The 20,892-nt window shown below is 41.1% G+C and overlaps 1 protein-coding gene across 4 annotated transcripts in view; it reads left to right on the plus strand.

The window, feature by feature from the left end:
• The first annotated feature begins 2,284 nt into the window (after positions 1-2,284).
• Positions 2,285-20,892, plus strand: part of ccdc93 (CCC complex scaffolding subunit CCDC93) — a 72,017-nt gene continuing 53,409 nt past the window's right edge. For all 4 annotated transcript variants that reach the window (XM_073047577.1, XM_073047579.1, XM_073047578.1 and 1 more), the window contains exons 1-2: positions 2,285-2,397; positions 15,351-15,464. In XM_073047577.1, the coding sequence (XP_072903678.1) occupies positions 2,314-2,397; positions 15,351-15,464 (198 nt within the window). In that variant the 5' untranslated portion in view covers positions 2,285-2,313. The remainder of the gene's footprint in view (positions 2,398-15,350; positions 15,465-20,892) is intronic.

Genomic DNA, 20,892 nt, shown 5'->3' on the forward strand with positions numbered 1-20,892 from the left:
TGCACTTTGGATAGAGGAAAGTACACAATTCATAATGGGACCCTTAACAGCATTGAAGTACATTAAGATGTTGGAGTACAAATACATATCTTCCTGAGAATGGTAATGTACATAAGTTGGCAGGGCATGTTTGCTTTCATCTCCAGGGGCACTGCATATTGAGACAGGAAATCTTGATGCAGTTGTATAAAACTTTGGTTAGGCCACAACTGAAGTATTGCCTGCTACTCTGCTTACTTCATTACAGAGGCTTTGGCCAGATCGAGAAGAGGTTGATCAAGAAACCACTGGTAATGGAAAGTATTAGCTAGAAGGAGAGATTGGACAACCTTGGGGTTTCTCTGGAATGTCAGAGGCTGAGGTTCATAAAATTATAAGAGGCATATATAGGGTAGACAACCAGAACATTATTCTCAGGGTACAAATGATAAATACTACAGAATACAGCTTTAGAGTGGCAAAGTCTAAAGGGAATATGAGGGGCAATTATTTCTTTATACACTGGAAGAGAAAGGTGCCTGGAATGTGCTGCGAGGAGTGGTAGTATAAGCAAAGTTCAAAGTAAATTTTATTATCCAAGTACATATATATCACCACATACAACCCTGAGATTAATTTTCTTGTGGGCATACTCAGCAAATTGATAGAATAATAACCATAACAGACCGCTCAACTAGGACTTTCAACTAGAGCGTAGAAGGCAACGAACTGTGTAAGTACAAAAAGAAATAATTATAATAAATAAATAAACAATAAATACCGACAACATGAGATCCTTTGAAAGTGAGCCTATTGGTTATGGGAACATTTCAATGATGGGCTATGTGAAGTTGAGTGTAGGTATCCACTTTGGTTCAAGAACCTGATGGTTAGGTGATAGTAACTCTTCCTGTACCTGGTCGTGTGAGCCCTGAGGTTCCTCTACTTCTTCCTGGTGGCAGCAGCAAGACGAGAGCATGTCCTGGGTGGTGAGGGTCCCTGATGATAGATACTGCTTTCCTGTGACAGCAATTCTTGGAGATGTGCTCAATGGTTGGGAGGGCTTTACATGTGATGGAATGGGCCATATCCACTACTTTTTGTAAGGATTTCCTACCAGAAGTAGTGCGACTGGCATTCCAGAGGCTTTTACATTGGCACATGAATATGCAGGGTATGAAGGGTGTGTATCACATACAGAGATTTGTTTTATTGTGGGCCAAAAAGCCTGGCTTGTGCTGTACTGTTCTATGTTTACCAGGTAAGTAATACTGAAAAAATGAAGGTGATGAATCATCCGCTTCTGGCAGAGCTCCTAAGGCCTTAAAATAGTTGAATAGTCAGATGGCTAATGCACTGTTTTAAATTTTCTAAAATTCCATAGGTTTGGAGAAGATTCCAATAAATTGAAAAAAAGCAAAGAACAGAAATAATCTTTTTCTTCAACTTTCAATACTTTTAAGTTGTAAATGTCGTAAAAGTTGCAAAAGTCTGCAAATCCTCCATGATCATTTTGCAAGTCTGAAATGCAGCCACAAACTGCGTTCACACATGATACAAAAAGCCTGCAGAGGTGGTTTGTTCCATCGGTATAAATAATATGGAGAAGCATTTTACATCCCGCTTTGCCATTCTTAATTATACAGCTAATATTAACAAATTTATCCTGAGTTTTTCTCAGAATAATATTTATTTTTTTAAAGATTTTGCTGCAGATTAAGTTTTAAATGTTATTGATGTTTTTAAAACAACATTGCTGCTGGGAAGTTAATCCAAATTATGTATGGGACATTGGAAAAAAGTTGAATTTCCCCATGGGGATGAATAAAGTATCTATCTATCTATCATCCTGTGAGAAAAGTTTGTGTCCTAACAACCATATGAACATTAATACCATACACATAAAAAAAATCTGAATTTTTTTTCAACAATCTGCCTAATCTAATAACATATGAACAATTGTACTTCTTGTCAATACTGAGTACACCGTTTAAACAATCACAGTCTAGGTTCAAAATTGTTTCCAAGCAGCATCCACAGAGTTTGCATTCCAGGTGGATGAACTTTCTTCAATCAGTATTCGCTCGTGTCTCGACTCCCACCCGAACCTTTTATCTTGTATTGTGTTTCAAAGTTTTCACAGACTCGGTGATACTAAACCTGATTCTGATTGATTAAAAATCAACACACGGGCTTCAGGAACCGGACGTGCACAGCCCGACCACCATCTCCTCTGACGCGCGCTCCCGTCCCCGCCGGTTTGCGCGCTCTCGGCCAGAGCGCTCACGTGAGTGCTGGCCCATCGGGCAGTGCGCGGAGAATCACGTGAGCGCTATGGCCGCCGCCGTGGTGTTTAATCGCCTCCGCACCGGTTCCAAGTTGGGTCCGCAGTATGATCAGGAGGGCAATGTTATCGAGGTACACAGCTCGAAATGCTTGTTCGATACACTACACACACAGAAACAAACTGCTGGAAGAACTCAGCGGACGTTGACGTTTTGGGTCACTAGGACTGAGTGTAGTGGGCAGCTGACGCGCTGAGCTCCGCCTGCAGTTTGCGTTCGGCTCCAGATCCCAGTATTTGCACTTTCTCGTGTCTCTGCTTAATATAAGGAGACGATGTAGTTGGAGCAGGTGGCTGAGGCAGTTTCCCCCTCACTAAACTGGGAAGTTCTTGGGTTTCAGCCGTAATGAGAAACTATTTGAATGTGAACTTCGCTTGTTCTATGAAGGAATCTTTTCAAATATATCTTCAGAAGATTGCCACAGTCTTCACTTGCTGTTAATGTGTTGTTACTTCATTGTAGAGATAATCTTGTGTTTTTAAAATGTTTGATATTTTGCCCGTTCTGGTGTTTTTGTGTTGATTTTATTGTTTGAAATTTGTTCTTGTGTGAAACTTCCACTCTGGACTATTGATAGCCTGCCAGTACTGAAATCATCTTTATGTTCTTGATTGGTTTTGATGTTGACTTCAATATTGGGTTTTTAATTTGCTTTGAAATTTTTTTCAGGATCACTTTTTAACTGTTTATCCTATGATTAATCTTTGTAGTGGGTGACTTCAACTTCCCCAATTGAGGCAAGAGGCCTAGATGGGCAGAATTTCTTAGGTGTATCCAGGAATGTCACTTAAATCAAAATGTAGATAATTCAGCAATAGAGGGTCTCGGTGTTGCTAATGAGTTGTGCTGGTGACTGATCTTTTTACAGTTAGGGAACAATGATCACAACTACCTTAATGATAAAGGGTAGTCATAGGCAAGTATGGACCTTGCAGAAGGAGTATTAAATTGGAGCAGAGAATATTGTGCAGAAGTGAGGGAGAATTAATTTGGAAGTTTTTAGGAAAGTCCATGTCAGGTATGTTCCAGTAAGAAGGAAGGTTGGGGATAACAAGTTAAGGAAACCTCAGATGTCAAGAAAAGTGAATTTAATAAAGAAGAAAAATGAAGTGCACAAGGTTAATATTCAAAGTAAATTTATTATCAAAGTACATACAGTTGCAAGGAAAAATCTGAATGTTTTACAATTACCTGGTTTTCTGTATTAACTATTAATAAAATGTGATCTGGTCTTCATCTGAGTCACAGTAATAAACAACCACAATCTGCCTAATTTAATAACACATGAACAATTGTACTTGTCAATACTGAGTACACCGTTTAAACAATCACAGTCTAGGTTCAAAAGAGTATGTGCACCTCTGGGGTAATGCCTTCTACAAAAGCTATTTGGAGTCGGGTGTTCCAATCAATGAGATGAGATTGAAGATGTGGGTTGTAGAGGTGCCCTGCCCTGTTGTGTTTTTTTTTAAAAAGACGCAAAATCAGGTTACTGACCGAGCCTGCTCTCTTTAAGAAAGATTTATGTGTACCATGCCTCGATCAAAACAACTTTCAGAGGACCTTAAAAGAAGAATTACAGAGATGCATGAAGCTGGAAAAGGCTACAAAGGAATTTCTAAAGACCTGAGTGTTAATCAGTCTGCAGTAAGAGAAGTTGTCTACAAATGAGGGAAATTCAGTATTGTTACTACTCTCCTGAGGAGTTGGTGTCCTACAAAGACCACACCAAGAGCACAACGTGCAGTGCTAAAGGATGTGTAAAAGAATCCAAGGGTAACAGCAAAAGATCTGCCGAAATCTCTACAACTTGCTGAAGTCTCTGTTCATGTGTCCACTATAAGAAAAACATTGAACAAGAATGGTGTTCATTGAAGGACTTCATGGAGAAAACTACTGCTCTCTTTATATATAAAAAAAAATGCTGCACGTCTCAAGATTGTAAAAGACCACCTGGATTTTCTACAACGTTTCTGGGACAATGTTTTGAGGACAGATGAAACACAAGTTGAACTTTTTGGCTGAAATGCACACAGCTATGTTTGGAGGAAAAGGGGCACTGCACGCCAACACCAAAACCTCATCCCATCTGTGAAACACGGTGGAAGGAGCATCATGGTTTGGGGCTGCTTTGCTGCCTCAGGGTCTGGACAGCTTGCAATCATTTAGGGAATAATAAATTCAAAATTGTATCAAGATATTTTACAAGAGAATGTCAGAGTCTGTCACTTGAAGCTTAATAGAAGTTAGATTATGCAACAAGAAAATGATCTGAAACACGAGTAAATCAACAACAGAATGGTTTAAAAAGAAGAAAATTCGTGTTTTTGGAATGACCGAGTCAGAGTCCAGAGCATAACCCAATTAAGATGTTGTGGCATAAACTGAAACAGTTTTGTATGGAGGAGTGGGTTAAAATTCCTCCTCGCCATTGTGCAAATCTGATCAGCAGCAGCAACAGGAAGTGTTTAGTGGAGGTTATTGCCGCTAAAGGAGATTTCTGCCAGTTATTAAATACAAGGGTACACATAGTTTTTCCAGCCTAGACTGTGAATGATTAAACAATGTATTCATTAAGGATATGAAAAGTACAATTGTTTGTGTATGACTAGTTTTGGTAGATTGTGTTTGTCAATTAATGTGACTTTGACGATCAGACCACATTTTATGAATTATTAATGCAGAAAACCAGGTAATTGCAAAAGATGCCCCAAATTTTCCTTGCAACTGTATGTGTACCTATATACCACCTTGAGATTCATTGTCTTGCGGGCATTCTCAATAAATCCACAGAATAATAACCATAACAAAATCAGTGAAAGACCACTCCAATCTGGGAGTTCAACCAGTGTGCAAAAGACAACAAACTGCAAACACAAAAGAGAAGTAATAATAAATAAGCAATCACTATCGAGAACATGAGAGGACAAATCCTTGAAAGTGAGTCTAAGTTGTGGGAATATCTCAAGGATGAGCCAAGTGAAGTTTGGTTCAGGAGCCTGATGGCTGAGGGCTAATAACTGTTCCTGAATCTCATGGTATAAGTTCTGAGGCTCCTGTAACTTCTTGCTGATGGCATCAATGAGAAGCGAGCACGTCCTAGATGGTGGGGGTTTGTGCTGATGAATGTTGCTTTCCTGCAGCAGTGCTCATTTAGATGTGCTCAATGGTAGAAGGGCTTTACCCATGGTAGACTGGGCCATATCCACTACTTTTTGTAGGATTTTCAGTTCAGGGGCATTGGTATTTCCACACCAAGCTGTGATACATCCAGTCAATATACTTTCCACTGCAAATCTATAGAAGTTTGTCAGAGTTCTAGATGCCATGCAGAATCATCACAAAATCCTAAGGAAGTGGAGGAGCTGCCATGCTTTTTTCATAATTGCACTTGCATACAATAGACAGTAGGTGCAGGGTAGGCCATTCGGCCCTTCTAGCCAGCACTACCATTCACTGTGATCATGGCTGATCATACACAATCAGTACCCCGTTCCTGCCTTCTCCCCATATCCCTTGACCCTGCTATCTATAAGAGCTCTATCTAACTCTCTCTTGAATGCATCCAGAGACTTGGCCTCCACTGCCTTCTGGGGCAGAGCATTCCACATATCTACCACTCTGTGTGAAAAAGTTTTTCCGCATCTCAGTTCTAAATGGCCTACCCCTTATTCTTAAACTGTGGCCTCTAGTTCTGGACTCACCCATCAGCGGGAACATGCTTCCTGCCTCCAGTGTGTCCAATTCCTTAATAATCTTATATGTTTCAATCCGATCCCCTCTCATCCTTCTAAATTCCAGTGTATACAAGCCCAGTCGCTCCAATCTTTCAACATATGACAGTCCCGCCATTCGGGGAATTAACCTTGTGAATCTACGCTGCACTCCCTCAATAGCAAGAATGTCCTTCCTCAAATTTGGAGACCAAAACTGCACCCAGTACTCCAGGTGGGGTCTCACCACGGCCCTGTACAGCTGCAGAAGGACCTCTTTACTCCTATACTCAATTCCTCTTGTTATAAAAGCCAGCATGCCATTAGCTTTCTTCACTGCCTGCTGTACCTGCATGCTTGCTTTCATTGACTGATGTACAAGAACACCTAGATCTCATTGTACTTCCCTTTTCCTAACTTGACTCCATTTAGATAGTAATCTGCCTTCCTGTTCTTGCCACCAAAGTGGATAACCTCATTTATCCACATTAAACTGCATCTGCCATACATTTGCCCACTCACCCAACCTGTCCAAGTCACCCTGCATTCTCAGAACATCCTCCTGACATTTCACACTGCCACCCAGCTTTGTGTCATCAGCAAATTTGCTAATGTTACTTTTAATCCCTTCATCTAAATCATTAATGTATATTGTAAACAGCTGCGGTCCCAGCAACGAACCTTGCGGTACCCCACAGGTCACAGCCTGCCATTCCGAAAGGGTCTTGTTAATCACTACTCTTTGTTTCCTGTCAGCCAGCCAATTTTCAATCCATGTCAGTACTCTGCCCCTTACAGAGCTTACACTAGGAAGCAAGCAGATCGCTTGAGAATTATAAAGAAGCCGGGAAAGAACTCGAAGGGAATTAGTAGAGGCCATGAAAAGTCTTGACAAGTAGGATTAAAGCAAATCCCAAAGCATTCTATACATTATATTCAGGGCAAGAGAATAACTAGGCAGTAGATGGGACAATGGTAGGATAAAGGAGGAAACATGCTTGGAGAAGGAAAATGTGGGTGAAGGTCTAAGTGAGTACTTTGCATCAGTATTTAGTAGAAGAATGTGGAGGACAGGCTGTTCAGGAGTGTGCTAATTAGTGAGGGCATTTTGAGAAGTGGAGGTATATTGGGTCCCTTAAGTCCTCAGGGCCTGCTGGGATAATACCCTAGTTTATTGAGAAAGACAAGTAATGAGATTGCTGGGGCAATGACCAATATATTTTTGTGCTCTCTAGCCTTGGGCAAAATCCTGGAGGGCTGATTTCCATTATACAAAAAGAGAAATGGTGATAATCCTGAACTATTGATCAGTGAGTGTTAGGTCAGTGGTAGGATCGTTACTCAGGTGGATTCTTAGGGATAGGATTTATGACAATTTGAAAAAAAACCTTTGTGTAATTAGAGACAGTAAGCATGGCTTGGTTCTCAGCAAGTTGTGTCTTACTAATTTGAGTTTTTCAAAGAGATGACAGGTGGTTGGTGAAGGTAGAGCTGTGGATGTTGTCCATGTAGATTTTAGTACAGCAAAGTCATCATGGTGGCTCATCCAGAAGATTGAACCCATGGTGTTCTGCAGGGTTCCATACTGGAACATCTGTTTATGACATGACCTGAATGAAAATGTATCTGGGTGAGTTAATGTGATGGTGTTGTGGATAGTGTAGAGACTGGCAAAGGGTACTGCGGGATATAGATCAGTTGCAGATCTGGGTGAAGAAATGGCATATGGAGTTTAACCTGGCCAAATGTGAAGTGTTATATTTCAGGAAATCAAATGTAAAGAGACAGTATACAGAATCATAAGTGTTATTGGGAAGAGGGATTTTGGGGTTCAAGTTCATATTTTCCTGAAAGTGGCTATGCAGGTAGCTTGGGTGGTAAAGAAGGCTTATGGCACGCTTGTCTTTATTAGTCAATGAAATGAATTCAGGGGTTGGGAATATGTGTTGCAGCTTTATAAAACTCTAGTCAGGACTTAGTTGGAATATTCCATTCAGTACTGATTGCCCCTTTATAGGAAGAATGTGGATACTTTAGAGATGGTGCAGAACAGATATACCAGGATACTACTTGGATTAGAGGGCATATAGTATGAGGAGAGGCTTGGCGAACTTGGGTTATTTTCTCTGGAGTGGCAGAGGCTGAGGAATATTTGATGAAGGTTTATGAAATTATGACAGATATAGATGGAATAGAGAGCAAGTACAGTATATTTTTCCCAAGGTTGAAATGTCTAATGAGTTTTAGGTGAGAAGGGGTAAGTTATTTTTCGAGAGAATGGTGGGTACCTGGAATGTGCTGCGAGGGCTGATGGTGATGATATTAAATATGACAGACACATGAATGCAGAACATGGAAATATATGGAAATTGTGTTGGCACAAGAGTTTAGTTTAGCATTTGATTAGGAATTTAATCTGTTTGGCACAGCATTGTGGGCTGAATGGTCTGTGCATGTTCTGTACTGTTCTTTGTTCTATAGCTTGAGGATCTGTCTTTGGAGTAATAAGTTTTTAACTGAGTAAGTTGTTTAAATAATCTATATGTCTATTTAAAAAAATGTTTTTTGCGCTCATCTTTCTGATTTTAATGAGTTTACATGCTTCTTATCCGCATTCTCCTCTGTAGCAAAGGTTGCCTTCCCATTATTTGGACATTATCCATTGCTTATTTTTGAATGTCCATTAATAGGAAACAAGGAATAAATATTAATTTAGATATTTATCTTTGAGATCAAAGATTTATATAACTTCAATATGGATGTATAAACCGTTGTATGAAATATTTATGTTCTCATTGTTAGATCAATTTATTTTGAGTTTGCAATGATCTATTTCAGTATTGCCACACCTGTTCTTTGGCATTTTATCAGTACAATAATATTTGGTTTTCTTTTTAAATATTGAAATATATTAATGTTTCTATGTGCAATCAATCTGTTGTCACATTTTGGTCATAGTTTTTGTCATCATTTTTTTTGTTCTTATTTGCCTTTCTGGGACTGTCATGTGTCGCTAACCACAAAAAAAGACACAAGAGCCTGCAGATGCTGTAATCTGGAATATTGAACAAACTGCTGGAGGAATTCTGTGGGTCATGCAGCATCCATGGAGCAGAAGGATAGTCAGCGTTTTTTAGCCAAGACCCCGTAGGAGAAAAGTGAATAATGTAATCACTTTTTAGAAGGCACCAAAAGTAAGGAAGTATAAATTTGAAGTAGGCTGGAAGGGGCTGCAGTGTTGTGAAGTGGTTAGCACAGGCAGCTGCTTGTAAGCAGTGTGTACATTCTCCCTGTGACCATGTGAGTTTCCTCCAGGTGCTCTGGTTTCCTCCCACGTTCCAAAGACCTACCAGTTGATAGGTTAATTGGTCATTGATTTGGTTAGGGCTAAATCGGGGGTTGCTGGGGTGGATAATAATCTACCGCTCAATACTTTTCAATTAAAAGTGACTATTTATGGATTAAGCAACTTAGTTAAGCTCGTAGTTATAAAAAAATGTAATATCATATCTATTTAGATGTTACTTATCTGTTAATGTCTTCATTAAGAATTTGAAAGATCTCATTCTTCATCTCCTGGTGAAAAGGATTACTAAATACAGGTTTCCCCCGCTATCTGAAGGTAGAGCGTTCCTATGAAACCGTTTGTAAGCCGAAATGTCGCAAAGTGAAGATGCAGTTACCATTTATTAATATGGGAAATATTTGTGAGCATTCCCAGACCCAAAAATAGCCTACAAAATCATGCCAAATAACACATAAAACCTCAAATAACAGTAACATATAGTAAAAGCAGGAATTATATGATGAATACACAGCCTATATAAAGTAGAAATACTTTCCTGCAATCATTGCAGCCCTGTCTAGCGTAGCAAAAATCTCACTACTTAGCGCTACTAGCATAGTGGAAGTAGTGTCAGCGGAAGCAGTCTCATATCAAATAACACAAAAAAATACGCAGCCTATATAAAGTAGAAATAATATATGTACAGTGTAGTTTCACTTACCGGAATCGGGAAGACAGCAAGCACACTGATGATGATGTGTTAGGCTGAGTCCTCCGAAGTTGGGGTGAACGGAACACAACGGGAAGTATTTCCTTATCAATGCCTTTAAATGCCTTCGGATTTTCTGAATGGTACACTAGTAGAGGCTTAAGGACAGCATCACTAGTGGCGTTAATCATAGGCATTAAGGTAAACAGGCCTTAGCCTGCTTTTCTTCTATCGAAATAAATGTCTTGCTTGGCAATTTTTGCTTTGAACTTTTCGGCAGCTTCCATATCAGCCGAAGCACTCTCTCCAGTAAACGTCGAACTATGAAGCTGCCCTCGCCTCAGAAACCGATCAAACCACCCATGACTACCTTTAAATTTCACTATCGCAATACTCGTCACCATCGTCCAGTGTTTTCTGTTTCAGCTTATTAAAAAGACTGACTGATTTCTCCTTAAGTATAGGATAACGGAACACCACGCTTTGTACACCCATCAATCCACTCAAGCAATAGACTTTCCATTTTATCCATCATTGGATGCCGACTTAAAGAGACCACTTTGCTACAAGCAGAACCAACAGTAACATTGGCACCTTTCAAGATTCTTTTTTTCTGTGTATAAATAATGCAAATATTATGCATGTTCAACGTGCAGACAATGTCCTTACTTCGTTCACCACAATTGAAATGCTGAATTATGTCTAGTTTTACACTAAGTGTAACACCCTTATGAGCTCTCTTAGGCTTTTCCGATACCTTAGAACTCATCTTGCTAACGGATGCACAAAATAAATCGAGATAATGCACAGATGCTCACAGGCACGTGTTTAAGCTGTGGCAGCTAGAATGCAGTTCCGGGGGAGGAGCTCGGCTGCTTGGGGCGCGTGCTGCCTTTTTTCATAAAAGCGAAAACTCTTCGGTTAGCGAAAACAGGTAACTAATGTAGTTCTTTTGCAGCAGTGAGGTGTTGTAAAGCAGATGTTCGAAAAACAGGGGCCACCTGTATAGAAAATATAAAATACTTCAAGTAATTCAGCAAGTGAGAGAAGAAGAAAGAAACACCATCAGTGTACAATCCAAAGAAGTAAAAATAATGGAGCAAAATGAAATCTAAGGAAAGAGAGGGACTTATTAGGGGCCAAAAGCATTACCTATGTGTGGGGTTGGAAGATGTGGCAATTCATAATGAGCATTTGTAATTACCTTTCCAAAGGGTGGGGACGGTGCTGCTATTGTTGAGTAAATATGAAATATTGGGAGGGGAAACATAGCATCAGTCTCCTTAAAATACTTATCATTATCTTGGCACTAGATTTCCATAAATTAATTCAAAACAATGGGCATTTAAAGGTTTTTCTAATTAAAGTTTATTAGTAGTTAGACCCAGATTAAATGTAGCCCAAACTGTGCTAGAAAAATTCAAAGTACTTTCATGTCACCATATACAACCCTGAGAGTCATCTTCCTACAGGTATATTCAGCAAATCTATAGAATAGTGACTATAACAGGATTGATGAAAGAACAACCAGAATGCAGAGGGCAACAAACTGCAAATACAAATATAAATAAATAGCAATAAATAAATGAGAGCATCAGATGCTGAGATAGAGTCCTTAAAGTGAGACAGCTGTGGGAACTCAAAGATAGGCAGGTGAGTGTAGTTATCCCCTTTCATTCAAGAGTCTGATGTTTGAGAGGTAGTAACTATTCCTGAGCCTGGTGGTGTGAATCCTGAGGCTCTTGTATCTTCTACTTGATGGCAGCAGCGAGAAAAGAGAATGGCCTGGTTGGTGGCAATCTCTGATGATGGATGCTGCTTTCCTACAACAGCATTTCATGTTGATGTGCTCAGTGGTTGGGAGGGCTTTACCTATGACATTCTGGGCTGAATTTACTACCTTTTGTAGGATTTTCCATTCAAAGGCATTGGTGTTTCCATACCAGGCTGTAATGCAGCCAGTCATTAAACTCTCCGCTACACATCTATAAAAGTTTGTCAATGTTTCAGATGCCATTCTAAATGTCCATAGACTTCTAAGGAAGTTAAAGAAGCAAAAGAGAATTGCTGAGGTTCTACAGTTTTCTGGTCTTTGGCTAGAGGTGTGGTGCCAATGATGTGGGCAAAATAGAACCCATTCTAATCATTGGTATAAACCTGTATGTACAAAAGCACAGTCATAGAGTTAAACAGCATGGAAATGGGCTTTGTGGTACAACTTGTCCATTCCAACTAAGTTTAGCTGAGTTGATCCTACTTGCATGTGGCTGTGGACCCTAGGCTGGGAACCCCTGTTCTAAAACGTTTCTGTTCATATACCATATAACTGGCAACCACCTGTGTTTAGGTATACCTTTAACATGCTTCTGCTCTTTTAGGTTTCCAGTAACTGCAGAAATTTTTGAAGAATTCTATACAAAAGACTTTTACTTCAAGCCAACAGGCTTTTTCCCCCCAAAGTTTAGCCATCTCTCCTGCCCCGATAACACTTGGACCTTGGGATCTAATTACCAGCTATTATCAACCAGCAAATTTGGCAACTGTCTAGTATTCATCGCTTGGTTTACAGGTAGTCCCCGAGTTACCAATGTCTGACTTACAGACAGCTCGTACTTACGAACTGAGGAAGGAGAATGCTGTCCGCCATTTGAAGTCGGATCGCGACGCTGTCCGCCATTTTAAGTTGTTGCTGTTGACACTGTGTTGAGTGTGTAACTTTGTATTTGGCTTAAATTTTTCTTAGCAAGATTCACCCTGACACCGCCCCCCCCCCCCCCACCCCCCTCGTTCTGGTCGGCTGGTGGCACAGTGAGATCAACGTCGGGCTGGAGAACAGAGGTTCCCAAGTTCGATCCAGTGACAGACCGCTCCTGTACCAGGTTGATGTCGATCCAGTGACTTCCGTACCATCCGTACTGGATTGATGTTGAACTCGCAACTCGACCTCGTAAAAAAGACTCTGCCACCTCCAGTTTAAATTCCCACGTGGAATATTGTGGAGAATCAAATACCCAAACCCAGCACAGCCCCCACTTTTCCCATTTAACCTGTTTCAGTGCGGTGGAGTTTAGGACCCGAGGAATTCAATGCAGTGGTCCTTAGGACCCAGCGGACCTCAGGAGCCAGCGCAGCTCGGGACCCGCCGCCCGCAGTGTTTCTGTTCCATTGACGGGAAGCGAATGCGATTGAAAATAAAGTGGAAATAATAAAGCGTTTGGAAAGAGGTGAAATGTCATCGGTTATTGGAAAAAATATTAGGCTTCAGTCAATCAACGATCGGAACAATTTTAAAGGATAAAATGAGAATAATGGAGCATGTGAAAGGCCCTGCCCAGATGAAAGCAACAGTTATTACTAAGCAAGCAGTGGTTTAATTATTGGAATACATACATTTCTTAAGTGTTTTATATGCATAGAAAGGTAAAATATATACAATGTACTCACATCAAACATTTGACTAACTGACGCTAAATAATACTGGATATACTTGTTCCGACTTGCATACAAATCAGACTTAAAGACAGACTCAGGAATGGAACTCGTCCTTAACCCGGGGACTGCCTGTATTTTGAATTGTGTTGAATTTTGAATGCTAATTACCAACTTTTTTGCCAATAAAAACAATGTTTGAAAATTTCAAACTTCATTGTTCAGACTGAAAATTGTCATAAAAAGGTGCTGAAAATTGCATATTTGTAAATTGTTAGTGCGTCTTAACCACAGGATGATTTGTCCAACTGCAGACTTCTGAAACTATTAAAATAAAAGCCAATAGATATTTGAGATGAGCTATATCAGTTTGTACTAAAAGCACTCATTCACATTATCTACTTGTTAATACATTGGTTTGCTAAACTGTTATTATTATTCACTGTTATTAATATATTATTATTGTTGTTATTATTCACCTCCGGGTCCAACGTATAATTCTCTGTAACTTCCTCCACCTCCAACGGGATCCCACTACCAAGCACATCTTTCCCTCCCCCCCTTTCTGCTTTCCACAGGGATTGCTCCCTACGTGACTCCCTTGTCCACTCGTCCCCCCCCCCCCCCCATCCCTTCCCACTGATCTCCCACCTGGCACATCCTTGCAAGCGGAACAAGTGCTACACCTGCCCTTACACTTCCTCCCTCACCACCATTCAGGGCCCCAGACAGTCCTTCCAGGTGAGGCGACACTTCACCTGTGAGTCGGCTGGTATGGTATACTGCATCCGGTGCTTCCGGTGTGGCCTTTTATATATTGGTGAGACCCGACACAGACTGTGAGACCGTTTCGCTGAACACCTACGCTCAGTCCGCCAGAGAAAGCAGGATCTCCCAGTGGCCACACATTTTAATTCCACGTCCCATTCCCATTCTGATATGTCTATCCATGGCCTCCTCTACTGTCAAGATGAAGCCACACTCAGGTTGGAGGAACAAACGCCTTATATACCGGCTGGGTAGCCTCCAACCTGATGGCATGAACATTGACTTCTTTAACTTCCATTAATGCTCCTCCTCCCCTACTTACTCCAATCCCTGATATATTTAGTTTTTTTCCCCCTCCTTTTTTTTCCCTCTTTCTGCCCATCACTCTGCCTGTTCTCCATCTCCCTCTGGTGCTCCCTTCCCCCTTTCTTTCTCCCTAGGCCTCCCGTCCCATTATCCTTTCCCTTCTTTAGCTCTGTATCCCTTTTGCCAATCTCCTTTCCGGCTCTCAGCTTCACCCCACCTCTTCTGGTCTTCTATCATTTTGCATTTTCCCCTCCCCCTCCTACTTTCAAATCTCTTACTATCTTTCCTTTCAGTTAGTCCTGACAAAGGGTCTCGGCCCGAAACGTCGACAGCGCTTCTCCCTATAGATGCTGCCTGGCCTGCTGTGTTCCACCAGCATATTGTGTGTGTTGCTTGAATTTCCAGCATCTGCAGATTTCCTCATGTTTGTTATTCACAACTGTTTTTGGGGCTCTTAGTTTTCAGAAAAATTTGAGAATCTTTAGGCAGGGTTTAGATTATTTATAGTTTTGGTGTTCCAGTAGAATTTCCATAGATCAAATTTGAGATGTTTTAATTCAGTTCATACGAGTTTTCCAATAGTACTGAGAGGGTAAAATAATTATCATTGCACAGTCTGATACTCCAGGTACTAAATGTGGATTGCCAAAGAATAATCCGGGAAAAAATCACAGTTTTTCTATTTGCCTAACACATTTGGAGCAAGAGATCAGCTGATTTTGAACTTATTGATTGCTCTGGTTTCTATAGCAAAACATCTCTTTGCATAATCACTGAGCACTCCTGTAACACTTGATTAATTTTCTATGAATTAGGTTGAAACCCGTGAGGACGAGGAGCAAAATGTCAAATTGACAGAAATTTTAGAGTTACTGGTTGCTGCTGGATACTTCAGAGCAAGGATTAAGGGACTATCGCCATTTGACAAGGTACAGATAATCAATGTATTTCCTATAACCCCTTTGTATAAAGAATGACCAGCTTCCATTCAGTTTTTGTCAGTTCTGCAGTGGCTCATAAGACCAATGTGGGAGCAGTAGATTCCTCACAGATAGAAAAAAGAAGTTTAAACTTATCCTACCTGCCGGCACATGGATTGTAACCCTAAATTTCTGACTAGTCCATGTGCCTATCTAAATGCCTCTTAAATGTTGTTATTGTATTTGCTTCTAATGCTAGCATGCCAACCTCAATAAAGAGACCAAAACTACATTATACCAAGTGTGGTTTGGTATAGTAAGACTTGGCTATGTTCACGCCACATCCTTTAGGGCAGCATTCCTGATTTACTTCATATTATTTCCTATACCGGCATATCACCTTTCATTTACAAGGGTAGCAGATTCTTCTGTATGCATTATTTTTTGTTCTCTCCATTTAACCCTTGATCGGGAACATTAAGATGCATGGGATGCATTGTCACTTTGTAGATTGGATTCAAAATTGGCTTGGCCATAGATGATGTGGCCAAGATGAAGAAGTGTTGTTCTACTGAAAGATCTCTGACCAGCGGTGTTCCATAGGTATCAATGTGGGGCGTAACAAATGAGGCAGCAATATCCTCAGACTATTCATCTAAACCATTAATATAGATTGCAAATAGTTTAAATCTAAACACTGATCTCTTGCATCATATTTGTTATTGTAGATCAATAAACATAGTTAAAGTATGGCTTGTATAGGCCAAGAAATTGAACCACAGCAAAAGTTGGGAGGTTAAGATCTAACTTAGACCATAAAACATAGGAGGAGAATTGGGCCATTTGGCCCGTCAAGTCTGCTCCACCATTCAATCATGGCTGATCCTTTTTTCCTCTCCTCAGTTCCACGCCCCAGCATTCTCCCCATAACCTTTAATGCCATGTACAATCAAGAAGCTATCAAGCTCTGCCTTAATTACAACCAACAACCAGGTCTCCTCAGCTGCCTGTGGTAATGAAGCACACAAATTCACCACCCTCCAGCAAACGAAATTTCTCTGCATGTCTGTTTTAAATGGACACCCCTCTATCTTGAGGTTGTGCCCTCTTGTCCTAGTCTCCCCCACCATGGGAAACATTCTTTCCATATGTACTCTTGTCTAGGCCTTTCAATGTTTGAAATGTTTCAATGAGATACCCCCCATCCTTCTAAACGTCAGTGAGTGCAGACTCACTGACATTATCTATCCATAGCTATCAAACGTTCCTCATATAATAACTTTTGTTCCCAGAATCATCCTTGTGAACCTCCTCTGATCTCTCTCCAATGCTAGCACATCTTTTCTTAGATGAGGAGCTCAAAACTGTTCACAGTACTCAAGGTGAGGCCTCACCAGTCCCTTATAAAGCATCACAAACCTGCTCTAGTATTCTAGACCTCTTGAGATGAAAGCTTTTTTTTTAGCATGTGGCACCAGACAGTCAGCCATTCTTCTCTGGTGTGTGGTGTAAGGATTGGTCTCCTTTCGGATTAACCGGGTCACAATACGAATGTTCCTGACTCGACCCTTGTATTTTTTACGAGGCCGAGTGGCTAGCTCAACGCTCAACCCGGCACGGATGGAAAACGTGCTCGGGTGTGGCCCGACTTGGATTCAAACTCGGGAGCCTTCGCTCCGGAGTCCGGCACTGAAGCCATTGCACCACCATCTGACCAATCTTTTGTATTTCTCTTCCTCACCACTGACTCTACCTGCAAGTTAACCTTTAGAGTGTTCTGCACAAGGAACATAGAACAAAGGACATAGAAATCCACAGCACATTACAGGCCCTTCGGCCCACAATGTTGTACCGATCATGTAACTTACTCTAGAAACTGCCTAGAATTTCCCTAGTGCAAAGCCCTCTATTTTTCTAAGCTCCATGTAGCTATCTGAGAGGATCTTAAAAGACCCCATTGTATCTGCTTCCACCACCACCCTCAGCAATGTATTCCACACACCTACCACTCTCTGTGTGAAAATCTTACCTCTGACATCCTGTCAGTGCCTATTTCCAAGCACCTGAAAACTATGCCCCCTCACATTAGTCATTTAAGCCCTGGAAAAAAGCCTCTGACTATCCACACAACCAATGCCTCTCATCATCTTGTACATCTCTATCAGGTTACCTCTCATCCTCCATTGTTCCAAGGAGAAATGTCCAAGTACAGTTAACCTATTTTCATCAGGTATGCCCTCCAATCCAGGCAACTTCCTTGCAACTCTCCTCTACACTCTCTCTATAGTATCTACATCCTTCTTGTAGTAAGGTGACCAGAACTGATCACAGTACTCCAAGTGGCGTACTCCAAAAGTCTCTTTGCATAAAAATACAGTTGGCCCTCCTTATCCACGAGGGATTGGTTCCGGGACCCCTCGCGGATACCAAAATTCGCAGATGCTCAAGTCCCTTATTCAATCTGCCTCAATGCGGTGGATCTAAGGACCCAGCGGAACCCCAGACCTTAATTAACCTATCTCAGTGCAGTGGACATTAGGACCCAACGGCAGAGGTCTGAATCCGCAGTGTTTCTGTTCACAAAAGTAATCACGATAACAATTGAAAATAAAGTGAAAATAATAAAGCGATTGGAAAGAGGTGAAATGCCATTGGTCATTGGAAAAGCATTAGGCTACGTCGGTCAACGATAGGAACAATTTTAAAGGATAAAGTGAGAAAGGCTCTGCCCCGATGAAAGCTACAATTATTACTAAGCAACGCAGTGATCCTCCACATCAACCCGGCACGGTGGACAGTGCGCCCAGGAGCGGTCTGTCCTGAGTCCAGAGAACTTACGAGCCCGGCGCTGAAATATACGTTCTTAAGTATTTTATATGCATAGAAAGGTAAGTTATATACTATATACGAAGACAAACGTTTGACTAACGGACGCTAAATAATACCGGATGTACTTGTTCTGACTTACTTCTGATTTTTTCGATCCCGATCCACGATAACCCACGCACATCCTCCTGTATACTTTAAATCATCTCTAGATTACTTATAATACCTAATACAATGTAAATGCTATGTAAAATAGTTGTTCTACTGTATTGTTTAGGGAATAATGACAAGGAAAAAAGTCTGTACATGCTCAAACGACAAGTGCTGGAAGGCACTTCTGGGTTTTCGCGATTTGCGGTTGGTTGAATTTGCGGATAAGGAGGGCCGACTGTAAGTGGTTCCAGCTCCGACCCCTATGGGACACCACTAGTCACTGGCAGCCAACCAGAAAAGGATCCTTCTATTCCCACTCACTGCCTCCTACCGATCAGCCAATGCTCTAACCATACCAGTAACTTTCCTTTAAAACCATGGACTCCTAACTTGGTAAGCAGCCTCATGTGTAGCACCTTGTCAAAGGCCTTCTGAAAGTCCAAATGTACAACAACCACTGCATCCCCTTTATCTATCTCACTTGTAATCTCAAAGATTCCAACAGGTTCATCAGACAAGATGAAGGAAACCATGCTGACTTTGTCCTATCTTCCCAACCACTGAGATCAGGTTAACTGGTCTATAATTTCCTTTCTGTTGCCTTCCTCCTTTCTTAAAGAGTGAAATGACATTTGCAGTTTTCCAGCCCTCTGGCACCATGCTAGAGTCCAATGATTTTTGAAAGATCATTGCTAATGCCTGTTACCTCTTTCAGAACCCCAGGGAGCAGTTTAGCATGGTTCCTCAGGGAACAGTCAGCATGGCTTTGTGAAGGGCAGATCGTGCCTAACAAGCCTGATGGAGTTCTTTGAGGAGGTGACCAGGCATATAGATGAGGGTAGTGCAGTGGATGTGATCTACATGGATTTTAGTAAGGCATTTGACAAGGTTCCACACGGTAGAACCTTATTCAGAAAGTCAGAAGGCATGGGATCCAGGGAAGTTTGGCTAGGTGGATTCAGAATTGGCTTGCCTGCAGAAGGCAGAGGGTCGTGGTGGAGGGAATACATTCAGATTGGAGGGTTGTGACTAGTGGTGTCCCACAAGGATCTGTTCTGGGACCTCTACTTTTTGTGATTTTTATTAACGACCTGGATGTTGGGGTAGAAGGGTGGGTTGGCAAGTTTGCAGACGACACAAAGGTTAGTGGTGTTGTAGATAGTGTAGAGGATTGTCGAAGATTGCAGAGAGACATTGATAGGATGCAGAAGTGGCAGATGGAGTTCAACCCGGAGAAGTGTGAGGTGGCACACTTTGGAAGGACAAATTCCAAGGCAGAGTACAAAGTAAATGGCAGGATACTTGGTAGTGTGGAGGAGCAGAGAGATCTGGGGGTACATGTCCACAGATCCCTGAAAGTTGCCTCACAGGTAGATAGGGTAGATAAGAAAGCTTATGGGGTGTTAGTTTTCATAAGTCGAGGGATAGAGTTTAAGAGACGCGATGTAATGATGCAGCCCAATAAAACTGTAGTTAGGCTACACTTGGAGTACTGTGTCCATTTCTGGTCACCTCACTATAGGAAGGATGTGGAAGCATTGGAAAAGGTACAGAAGAGATTTACCAGGATGCTGCCTGGTTTAGAGAGTATGGATTATGATCAGAGATTAAGGGAGCTAGGGCTTTACTCTTTGGAGAGAAGGAGGATGAGAGGAGACATGATAGAGGTGTACAAGATATTAAGAGGAATAGACAGAGTGGACAGCCAGCGCCTCTTCCCCAGGGCACCACTGCTCAGTACAAGAGGACATGGCTTTAAGGTAAGGGGAGGGAAGTTCAAGGGGGATATTAGAGGAAGGTTTTTCACTCAGAGAGTGATTGGTCAGTGGTGGAGGCAGATACTCTAGTGAAATTTAAGAGACTACTAGACAGGTATATGGAGGAATTTAAGGTGGGGGGTTATATGGGAGGCAGGGTTTGAGGGTCGGCACAACATTGTGGGCTGAAGGGCCTGTAATGTGCTGTACTATTCTATGTTCTATGTTTATCTGACCCAGATGACTTATGTGCTCTTAGGCTTTCAGCTTTATGAGCACATTCTCTCTTGTAATAGTAACTGCATTGATTTCTTTTCCCTCGCACCCTTCAAAATCTGGGGTGTCTTTCACAGTGAAGACTGATACCAAATACTCATTTAGATCATCAGCCATCTCCTTATCCCCTGTTATTAGTTCTCTGGCATCATTTTCTAGTGGTCTTATATTCAGTCTCATCTTTCTTTTATTTTTTACATACTTGAAAAGGCTTTTACTATCCACTTTGATATTGTTTGCTAGCTTTCATAATTGTTATTTTTACTTGTAAATACTCAAAATGAAACACTGATATTGAATGATCAATTTCTATTATCAGTCAATGATCAATTACACTTTTTCTATGAAATCAGTTTAAAAATTAAAAAAATTAAAAATGAAATAGCATTTTAAATATGCTACAGAAATAGTTTCTTATGAGTTTT

Source organism: Hemitrygon akajei, chromosome 5, assembly GCF_048418815.1.
Source record: "Hemitrygon akajei chromosome 5, sHemAka1.3, whole genome shotgun sequence".
NCBI classification, from domain to species: domain Eukaryota; kingdom Metazoa; phylum Chordata; class Chondrichthyes; order Myliobatiformes; family Dasyatidae; genus Hemitrygon; species Hemitrygon akajei.